The 10,811-nt window shown below is 47.2% G+C and overlaps 1 protein-coding gene and 1 pseudogene across 5 annotated transcripts; both read left to right on the top strand.

Moving 5' to 3' along the window:
• The first annotated feature begins 2,583 nt into the window (after positions 1-2,583).
• On the top strand, positions 2,584-3,845 carry LOC123410153 (annotated as a pseudogene).
• Positions 3,846-3,906: 61 nt separating this feature from the next.
• On the top strand, positions 3,907-7,072 carry LOC123410154 (IQ domain-containing protein IQM6-like). Of its 5 annotated transcripts, none has more exons than XR_006612983.1 (8): positions 3,934-3,954; positions 4,035-4,125; positions 4,269-4,415; positions 4,515-4,607; positions 4,702-4,800; positions 4,915-5,060; positions 5,645-5,713; positions 6,743-7,072. XR_006612983.1 is itself a non-coding variant. In XM_045103049.1 (7 exons), the coding sequence occupies exons 2-6, from the start codon at positions 4,086-4,088 to the stop codon at positions 5,669-5,671; spliced, it is 393 nt and encodes a 130-aa protein (XP_044958984.1). In that variant the 5' UTR covers positions 3,940-3,954; positions 4,035-4,085; the 3' UTR covers positions 5,672-5,713; positions 6,743-7,072. The 5 variants fall into 5 exon arrangements, 1 of the variants encoding a protein (XP_044958984.1); XR_006612981.1 differs by having other exon boundaries at positions 3,940-3,954; positions 4,035-4,112; XR_006612982.1 differs by having other exon boundaries at positions 3,907-4,112.
• The last annotated feature ends 3,739 nt before the right edge of the window (positions 7,073-10,811 follow it).

Genomic DNA, 10,811 nt, shown 5'->3' with positions numbered 1-10,811 from the left:
GTTCCGGGCACACCATTCGTGCCTGCATGGATGATACTGTCTAGAGTTGGTGCTCGTAAGACGTACAACATGTGGGCTGGGTACCAATCGAGTGGATTCTTTGTCTAGTGTCATCAAGGGAACAACAATGATTGGGTGCTTACCTCGGGCTATGTTATATACCGCGAGTCGTGGATGACACGGAAGTTTCCCGGATCTTGTGGGTACAGCGTACAACCTCTAGAGAGTGTAAAACTATTCAAATAGCCATGTCCACGGTCAAGGACACTTGGGTGGTGCTTCTTAAATTACGTCCAGTCGATTCTGCATAAACCAAGTGTGTGTGTGTGTGTGTGTGTGATTGAGAAAGGTGATAAGGTCAAGTTCGGTGACTTGGCGCACAGGGTGAACCCGAGGTGTTCAGCCCTCAATAGATATGTTGATATCTATAACCTGTTTTTATGATTACCATCTAGCTCATGATGAATATCCATACAAGTAACGGATCATGCATATTCTTAAGTAAAACTTGTTTTCCGCAAAGGCTGCATACTACTTATTGTTGTACCAACTACATTATCCACATCATGGGTTGTTTGCGAGTACATTCAAAGTACTCACTGGCTTCCCACTGGTTATGTTATTGACCAGACATGGAGGAACCGGACTACGGAGAAGAATTCCTCGTCGGAGACGGACACGCAAACTAGGACGCTTCCCAGTTAGAATGCATGTCGCTAAAGGCTGATGGCATGGGTTCCCATTTACTACCAAGTTTCATCTAGTAGATTAGTTGGTGTGATTGGCCTTATAGGCCCTACCTATGTAAGACTTGACCATGATGGTCAATTGTTGTATCAAACGGTATGTGTAGATGTAAGACTCTATTTATTCAGTTTCTGTGTGTTCGGTGAGCATTGATCTCTAGGATCACTCAGCAAGTTCATTCAGCGATCTTGACTCATAAGTCGGGGTCCCCACACTAGACCAATTTCCAAATCTCATCCCAATTCCACCAACCAATTCCAGATGTTTTTGGGAGAATGGTTGAGTATTTTTGGTGGCTACCTCTAAGCATTTGAGAAACCAATTCATCATAATACCTCATCCCATTTTAATAGTATTGGCTTTCCTATGGACTCAAAGTGACTTCTCACAAAGTATAAAATGAAGAGTCTTCTTGCTTGACGCTTGAGCAAATCCTATTCCTTTCTTCATCAAGGGTCTTCTCCTCACAATCCTATAGCCAAAGCATCATTGAATTTTTAGGAAATATACTTGAATAAAATAATTAGTACAATGTTGCATATATTGTGAGTAATTAAAAAAACCACCTTAGGGAGCAATTGTGCATTCATGCGCATATCCTTGTGCATGCGGCGATTGCGTGCGTTCATGTGAAATGCGCCGATCACCACCGCATGGTGGATGTGTGGGATGTTGTGTTGCACCGTCCAAACCGCTGGATGTACTTTCCATCTCATTGGGGGAGAACGTGCAGCTCGCTAGGCTTCCCCAGGAGCTTGGGGACCCCATGGTAAGCCCCAACGAACTAGTTGCACAGATCCGCCCAGGAGGAGATGGACCCTTCCGCAGATTCATCAGCCAATAGGAAGTGGTTGGCGAGCACCTTCTTGTCTCGTCCCCCGACAACCTATACCGCGATAGTGTAGAGGCCTAGGAACTCAGATGGACTAATGTTTCCATCGCACTTATCCGACAACTCAAGCTTGAAGGCCTTGCTCGAAGGCTGGTGGACTTGCCGTAATGCCCCGGACACACCCGCCGATGGTTGTTACTCCTGCGGGATCTAGACTGGTACCATAGATCAATACTAGTCTTTTGTCTAGACTCTTTCCTCACTAATACACACCCGGGACCAACTTCCCGGTTGATCACCCATCCTTGAACAACTCCAAGCCAAGAACGCTTAACCTGCGAGTTATGTTCGAATGGGCTACTTAAAAAGAAGGAATTACTTATTGATATGAACCAATGTCCTCAAAGGAACCAGTGTCCTCGTTGGGTCACATGAACTTTCCCTCTTGTCACAAACGTGTGTGAATCCAGTCCAGTACATCTGCCATGCCGTGTGCCACGACTGGTCACACACGTCATGAGCAACATGACCACGCACCAATCCGCTAGCATCCATGTAACCGCAAGGGTCTGCTTTAATACCAAATTGTCACTACTAGGAAAAGGGTTATAGATGATATAGACACTAACGGCGCACCAGACAAGTAGTGCGCCACTCCTATATAGCAGTGGCGCACTATGTGCAGGTGTGTCATTAGTGTGATGAACACTAATGCCGCACCACACACTTGGTGCGCCGCTACTATATATTTTTTTTTGCAAAATTACTAATGGAGCACCGGGGCAGAGTGTGCCATTACTAGTTTAACTAGTAATGGCGCACCACTCACCCAGTGCGCCACTACTATTTTTTTTTGCAAAACTACTAATGGAGCACCGGGGCAGAGTGTGTCTCAAAGGAACCAGCTGGTAGTGCGCCATTAGTAACCAGGGTTACTAATGGCGCATTTGTAGGTGGTGCGCCATTAGTAGTTTTGCAAAAAAAAATTGTGTGTCACCCATGAGCCCTACCAGCCCCAAGCCAGATATCCACCCATCGCGCCGGAGCTATGGCGTTCGACGCCTTCAAGGCCCGACGGATGGGGCCGCCTCGCGGTCATCTCGCCCTCCTCCTCCTCCTCGCGCTGTCGACGGCGCTCGCCCCCGGCCAGGCGGCCGCCACCGGCGTCTTCGAGGTGCGCCGCAAGTTCCTGCGCCACGACGGGAGCGGCAAGCACCTGGCGAACCTTCGGGCGCACGACGTTCGCCGCCACGGCCGCTCCCTCGGCGCCTGCAAGGTGGAGCCCGGACTGGCGGCGGGGGCTGACGGCGGCGCGTTCGGCCAGGGCCAGATGTCGGCGATGCCGGTGTCGAGGAAGAAGCGGGTGGAGGGCATGCCGTCCAAGAACCTGATGGCCGAGTGCCGCCGCCGGAAACGCCTCAACGACTGCCTCTCCATGCTCCGCTCTGTCGTGCCCAAGATCAGCAAGGTGAATGAACACCACCAAATCATCCATCTTGGCAGAATGAGGGGTGGTGAAATCTTGGGACTGGGAGTAAATCTGAATGTCGTTCTTGATTTTGGGCGTGTGTAGATGGACATGACGTCATTCCTGGGGGACACCATCGACTACATGAAGGAGCTGCTGGAGAGGATCCGGCGGCTGTAGGAGGAGATGGACGGACCGGAGGTGGTGGCGGCGCCGCCGCTGCTCAACGTGTTCCGGGAGCTCAACCCCAACGAGATGCTCGTCAGGAACGCCCCCAAGGTCAGTACAGGGATAGGATATCTTCTTCCGAGAGCTTGTGTCGCCAATGGAGTAGAGAGCTGCGCCATTGCTGCCGCTGCGGCTTGGAAAAAATAGTGGTGACCGAGGGATGTGTGGTTGCAGTTCGAGGTGGAGCGCAAGGAGGAGGAGGGCGACACCCGAGTGGAGATCTACTGCGCGGCCAAGCCGGGGCTACTGTTGTCGACGGTGAGCACCCTGGACACGCTCGGCCTCGACATCCAGAAGTGCGTCGTCAGCTGCTTCAACGACTTCGCCATGCACGCATCCTGCTCCGAGGTAACCAAGAACTCCTTCATCCATGGATTCATCATCCATGAGCAAACATGGATAGATTCATCTTCTTCTTGAGCTACCATCATCAGTTCAGCTGGTCAGGTCACCAATTCCATCTCATTGATTGGAGTTTTGTGGGTGCAGATGTAGAGGGAGATGATGAGCACGGACGCCATCAAGCAGGAGTTGTTCAAGAATGCCTGCTACGGAGGCGGCTTCTTGTAGAGAGACGAGCAAGAAGTAGCACCATGACCACCACCACCATGATTCCATGACCAGCAGGAGAAGCAGGAAGGATAATAAAGTAGAAGTAGTTGTAGCTGTAGCAGGAGCAGTGAGTAGAATTAGCACTTAGCAGCTGGTAGCAGCAGTGGTGAAAAAGGCTCATGATTTCTGAAATTCCGTTTGTGGCAGGTTGGATGTAGGTGAAGGAAAAGAGATTAATCTTGAGGAACACTGCCCAAGATGGAAGCTGCTGCAGCAATGCATCAGGTATCTTGGCCCTGTAAGTTGCTGCGACCTGTAGACCAATCCATCAGAAATATGAAATTAGAAAATGTAGTACTAGCGTTCAAGCAAGGAAACAAAACAAAAAAAACAGGGCATAAAATGTCACATATCTGAACATGGTGTTGTTTCTTTGTGCAGAGAGAGAGGGAGTTCTATGAGGTAACAATCGAGAATAAGATGATGATGTACAGGCTGAGCCGCAAGATTGTCGACAAGTCCGAGGGGCCCAAGGATGCAAAATGGATCTTTGTGTTGAGCACAACGAAAATTCTGTACATAGGCTCGGTCAGAGAATAGTGGCATTTGTCCGTTGTCAGCAGTACTTTACTGGTACCTGGATCATAAAATTTACCTGTAACTGATGAAATAAGCACATTGTTGCAGAAAAGCAAAGGGACATTTCAGCACTCCAGCTTCCTTGCCGGTGGAGCCACATCTGCTGCCGGGAGATTAGTCGTCGCGAACGGGATCCTAAAGGTGCCTGGATCTGCCGATTTCTACTCTTGTCATAGTTTCATGTTTGGAGTTCCAAGCTCACCTGTCTCATTCAGTTACCCTTCTTCGTCTTCAGGCTGTCTGGCCTGATAGCGGGCACTACCGGCCCACGGAGGTGAACTTCCGGGAATTCATGAAGTATCTCAGGAAGAGGAACGATCTCACGGATGTGAAGGTGAGCAGACCAAATCTGATCCTTTTTTTAGCTGCTAAAGAACAGTTGACATTATGTTGGTGTTTTCCTCTGATAGAAGGAACATTTGTTTTTCTGTTGTCGGAATTGGTACAGTTGAACCCAACAGAAGGCGAGGAGGACGAATGGCTGAGGAGCTGCCTCTCCTAGATGGATCTTTCTGCTGTGGTCCTTCTTCCGCTACTTATATAAGGTTTTAAGCTTGGTATAAGAGGAGCCGCAATTTCTACAGTCGCATCCCAGTAAGTTTTCTATTACCTCGGTGTAATCTGAGTTCAAGAGAATTATGGAAGTCGATTTGACATATACCAGCAAAAGTCTCTCCCAGTTTGGTTCCTACTAGCCGAAAAACATTTTTCACTAAATTAAGTTGTGTGGTGCTCGAAAAACATTTTTCTATTATCTCTTCTCTCAAAGTTCTAAATAATCCTCCTTGGCTACATGTTAATTTTTGGTTATCCACTACTCAACCTTCCCCTTATTGTGAGTAAGTTTATCAACCTCCAAAAGGAAACTCCCCAACCGTGCTATTAAATTTTGCCATATGCAATTGATTGAAGTATTGTCCACTAATATTCTGAAAAAGTAACAATTTTCCAAATTATAAATCTGATGGACAAATTGTCACCAAATGGAGTCATGTGGGGCTTGAAAAATAATTATGGCATGCTAACATTTCCAGTCATCTATAACAATTTTCCAGTCACCAAATGGAATCATCTACAACAATTTTCCAAAGCATGCTAACATTTCCAGTCCTTTTGATAACACATAAACATTTGATACTTCATAAGGAAGAAGCTAAATGCTCCTTTTCGTTTTGTAGGTTCACATGATGGCCATACTTCCATAGACATGACATGTTCTGATTTTTTTTATCTTCTCCAATGCTCAGGTTGTTCTAAAAAATTCTACTCATTAATATTATCTAATATGATAAAGTTGCTTTTCTCTTTACCGTAAACCGTAGAGTCATTCAAAAAATATTTCTATTTTTTACAAAACTTTAAGAAGAGGGGATATACATAGCGATTATATAAATGTGCTAGGTGATTGTAGAAAATTGTGTTGAATCTTTTATGTTACAGACAAGTACCAATTTGCTTGAGTAGTTGAAAACAAAATTAGATATTGTTCACTATGTCTTCCTAATTTAGGCATTTTTTCAATAATATAGATGACTGCTATTGTAACTATGACGTATGGAAAATCTAAAGAGGCATTCGATTTAGGTTTCACTACTACTTCCTGCATGTGTACACCGATCCTTGCTGCCATGTCATTTTTATATGTCGCTACTCTACATGGTTTTACTAATATACTTTTCATTGCTCCATTAACCTGTGAGGCTTCAATTGCATTGATGTAGTACAAGGGAGTGCATGTTGTTGCTTCAGCAGTTGATTCATGTCATGGCAAGTGGGCAACATTATTAAATATATGACACTAACCCGCAGATGTTTTTCTCTAGGATCCTAAGTGCTAAAGTTTCACATACATGTATTTAATAATTATAGTATTTATATGTCCAAGGTTGCTAGCCCGTGCAGCTGCACGGGTGTACGACTAGTATTTGTAGTTGGGGAAACTTGTACTAGTTTCCCTCAACTACAACTATTTTGGTACAGAGGGAGTAGATCACAAGACTCATTATGCCCCATGTCTGCACTACCATTAGAGTCAGCTGGCGCTACTTCCTTATCTATATTTTGTAGCAGCAACTTCCTGAGGTGACTTGGTATTCTCACAAATGATTTTTTGTAAATACGGATATATATCCACCTGACTCTCAAACTACTCAAAATGTGAAGGTGCAAGCTTGTAGTCACCTATTGCCTGTGAAGGTCAACATGATTATTAACTGTGTTGAAATATTGTTCAACTGCTAGTCCAAGTACATTTTGCCTGTCTATATTCTTTGCAGGGTACTCCATCTTATGCACAGTTTATGTATGGGGATGCTGACTCCAAGTTTGCGCCATCAGTAAAAGGAGTTGCAGCCACTGCTCATACAACATGTTACTATGTTACCTTTTAAATCTTCACCCCCACAGAACTGATAGTTGTAGTTACATTTGCTAAAATCTGAAGCATGTGACCTTTTGGAATATGCATCTTTTTTTTGTTCCTATTTTTTATTTGTTGGAGGACAACATGTATGTACTCATATTTTTGGTTCATCTTTTTTATGTATTAATCATTTGCATGGCACATGATGCCTAATAATAAGAAAAGAGATATGTATTGATCATGAGTTTAGTATACTTACTTTCAGCTATTTAGAGGCTTTATTATTGGTTTTGTGGAACAAGCTGCATGGCAAAAATCTAGGTTAATTTGTTTGTCAACTTGCGTTCAATGTATGTGCATGTTTATAAACATATTATCATTGTGGTGTAATATGTGTTTATCTTAAACCTTCTTGTGGGTGTGAGAATAATAATTGAATATTTTTAGAGCTGGTAGTATAACCTGTGGCGCACCATGAGCTATCCTAGTGGCACACTTGGGAGGCGTACTAATGGAGCACCTAGGAGGCATACTAATGGCGCACCTGGGAGGCATACTAATGGCGCACCTGGAAAGCATACTAATGGCGTACCTGGGAGGCATACTAATGGCGCACCTGGGAGGCATACTAATGGCGCACCTGGGAGGCATACTAATGGCACATCATGAGCTATACTAATGACGCACTGCCTGGTGAGCCATTAGTATACCAGATATTAATGGCGCACCTGTGGTGCGCCATTAGTAAAAAATTCTAATGGCGTGATGCTAGTGGCGCACCTATAGTGCGCCATTAGTAGCCAAAACAGGTGCGCCACTAGCAGGGCTTTTCCTAGTAGTAACTCCCCGAGCATAGTCGATGGTGGTTGTTACTCATGGTGGCATCTAGACTTGCCCCACATATCAGTAGATGCCTAGGAACTCCGATGGACTTATGTTGCCATCATACCTGTCCGACAACTCAAGCTTGAAAGCCTTGCTCGAGGGCCGTCGGACTTGCTATAATGCCCCGGACACACCTGTCGGTGGTCGTTACTCCTGCGCGAACTAGATTGGTTCCACAAATCGATACTAGTCTTTTCAATGCACTTTTTCCTCACTCATGCGCACCAAGGACCAACTTGTTGGTCGGTCACCCATCCTAGAACAACTCCAAGCCAAGCACACTTAACCTGATAGTTCTGTTCGAATGGGGACCCAAAAAAGAATGAATTCCTTATTGATATGAGTAGCCTATCATCCCTAATATGCCAGGCTATCACGAACACCCCCTCTCAGAGGAACCGACGTCCTCGTCAGGTCACATGAACATCCCCTCTTGCCGCAAATGTGTGTGCATCAAGTCCAGTACATGTGCCACGCAGTATGCCACGATGGGTCACAAAAGTCATGAACAACATGACCGTGCACCTATCCACAAACATCCATGTAATCGCGAGGGTCGGTTCTGATACCAACTTGTAACACCCCTGACACACCTGCCAGTGGTCGTTACTCATGCGGGTTCTAGACTGGCCCCACAGATCGATACTAGTCTTATCTCTGCACTTTTTCCTCACACATGCGCACCCGGGACCAGCTTCCCGGTCGGTCATCCATCCTAGAACAACTCCAAGCCAAGCACGCTTAACCTGCGAGTTTATTCGAATGGGCTCCCGAAAAAAGGAATTCCTTACTGATATGATTAGTCTATCATCCCTAATATGCGAGGCTATCACATACACCCCCACTCAGAAGAACCAATGTCCTCGTCTGGTCATATGAACGTTCCCTCTTGGCACAAACGTGTGTGCATCCATTCTAGTACATGTGCCCTGCCGTGTGCCATGACAGGTCACAAACGTCATGAACAACATGACCGCGCACCTATCCACAAACATCTGTGTAACCGCGAGGGTCGTCTCTGATACCAACTTATAACACCCCAGACACACCCATCGGTGGTCGTTACTCCTCACGGGATCTAGAGTGTCCCTACAGATCAATACTAGTTTTTTATTTGCACAATGTCCACACTCATGCGCATCCAGGACCAACTTCCTAGTAGGTCACCCATCCTAAAACTACTCCAAGCAAGCACACTTAACCTGGGAGTTTTGTTTAAATGTGCTCCCAAAAAAGAAGGAATTCCTTATTGATATGAGTAGTCTATCATCCCTAATATGCCAGGCTATCACACTTGCTGCAGCTCATGGGTGCACGCTGGTTATCCCACCTCGTTAGGTAGGCTACGAGGCATGGGCTTGTGGTTGACTGGATCCGCGCGACCATCGGGTTGGTGACGTGTTTCACATTGCCTCTCGATTGTGGTGTGTGCGTCCTCCTTGCGTCGGTCCTTCAAGACTTGACGGTTATCTTGCTTTAGCTGGAGGTCAGTCAAGGCTTAAGACACGTAGTCTTGTACATCGATCCGGCGGGTAACTTGCTGCTATCGTGCGTGCGATCGCACAACGTGTGCTCTACCAGCGTCGGGCCCTGTGGTGGTCCATGCAGGAGCCGTGTGCCGCACTCGCGAGGAGCCCGCCGCGTCTGGCTTGTCCTTGTTGGAGAAATTCAACATGTTTTGTATGGTCGCCAGTCGATTTAGAGCGTCCAGTTCCCACTTTCCTTGCGAGCCACCACGAGATTCGCTAGCCACGTTGGGTGGAGTACCTCCTTGGCTAGCCCAGCTGCTTCCAACTTCTTGATCTCTTCGGCAATAAATTTTTTGCGGCATCCGGTGATGTCGTGGATCTTGGTGAGGTGGATCGTGCAGTATAGATTGCCGATCTTCTCGCTTGCCGCGACCTCATTCTCTCCAGAGCACGCGACAACATCCTTGCCAGGGTCCTTGGATTTGGCGTTCTTGTCGGTGTTAGGCTTGCTAGAGCACTCGACAACCATCACTGCCTTCCCCTTGCACTTCTTGTTAAGCTTGCATCCCTTCTTCGAGGAGGTGGGCACATTCTCATCGACGTCAAAAACGACCTCCACGCTAGTGTCCTCCCCCAGGAGCCTTCTTCCTTCTTTAGCCCATGTGCACTTGTTGGTCACAGCGTAGATCTCGGCAACGTCCCGCACCTTGTTGATGATCATCTCTTCGCGCATGCGGCAATTGCGTGCGTTCGTGTGAAATGCAGCAATCACCACCACATGGTGGATGTGTGGGATGTTTTGCTGCACCAGCTGAACCTCTGGATGTACTTGTGGAGGGTCTTTCCATCTCACCGGGGGAGAACATGCAGATCGCTAGGCTTCCCTGGGAGCTTGTGGCCCCCATGGTAAGTCCCAACAAACTAATTGCACAGATTCATCCAGGAGAAGATGGACCCTTCCGACAAATTCAACAGCAATCTCCTCGCATTGGGCTTGAGTACAAACGACAAGTTGTTCGCGAGCACATTCTCGACTCGTCCCTCGGGAGCCTGTACCAAGATGGTGTAGATGCCTAGGAACTATGGTGGACTGATGTTGCATCATAATAGTCCGACAACTCCGGCTTGAAGGCCCTGCTGGTGGGCCAACGGACTTGCCGTAGCTGACGGGTGAACACCGGGCAGCCCACCTTGTAAGGTAGGCTACGAGGCACCCCAAACATGGGCTTGTCGATGACTAGATCCACGTGACCATCATATTGGTGACGTGTTTCACGCCGCCTCTCGATTGTGGTGTGCGCATCCTACTTGCGACGGTCCTTCAAAACTTGACGCTGATCTTGCTTCTGCCAGAGGTCCGTCAAGGCTTGGGACACCTCATCTTGTACGTCAGTTTAACTTGCTTATGTCATGTAAGCGATTGCATAGTGTGCCTTTCACCAGCATCGGGCCCGGCGATGGGCCCTGTAGGAGCTGCGCGCCACTCTCGCGAGGAGCCCACCGCATTTGGCTTGTTCTTGTTGGCTCTACGCAACATGATTTGTATGGTTGCGTGTCGATGCAGAACTTCCACTTCCCACTTGCCTTGCGAACCACCACGAGATTTGCCAGCCACATTGGGTGGAGTAC

Source organism: Hordeum vulgare, chromosome 7H (genome assembly GCF_904849725.1).
Source record: "Hordeum vulgare subsp. vulgare chromosome 7H, MorexV3_pseudomolecules_assembly, whole genome shotgun sequence".
Lineage (NCBI taxonomy): Eukaryota > Viridiplantae > Streptophyta > Magnoliopsida > Poales > Poaceae > Hordeum > Hordeum vulgare.
The sequence above is the reverse complement of the archived record's forward strand: the minus strand, read 5'-3'. Positions and strand labels throughout refer to the sequence as shown.

What these genes read in the sequence shown, in the direction of transcription:
- LOC123410154 (XM_045103049.1), top strand. Translation starts at nt 4,086, where the DNA reads ATGGAAGCTGCTGCAGCAATGCATCAG. An exon ending in AAATTCTGTACATAGGCTCG is followed by an intron (nt 4,416 to 4,514) that starts GTCAGAGAATAG and finishes ACATTGTTGCAG; the next exon opens with AAAAGCAAAGGGACATTTCA. An exon ending in TCGCGAACGGGATCCTAAAG is followed by an intron (nt 4,608 to 4,701) that starts GTGCCTGGATCT and finishes CTTCGTCTTCAG; the next exon opens with GCTGTCTGGCCTGATAGCGG.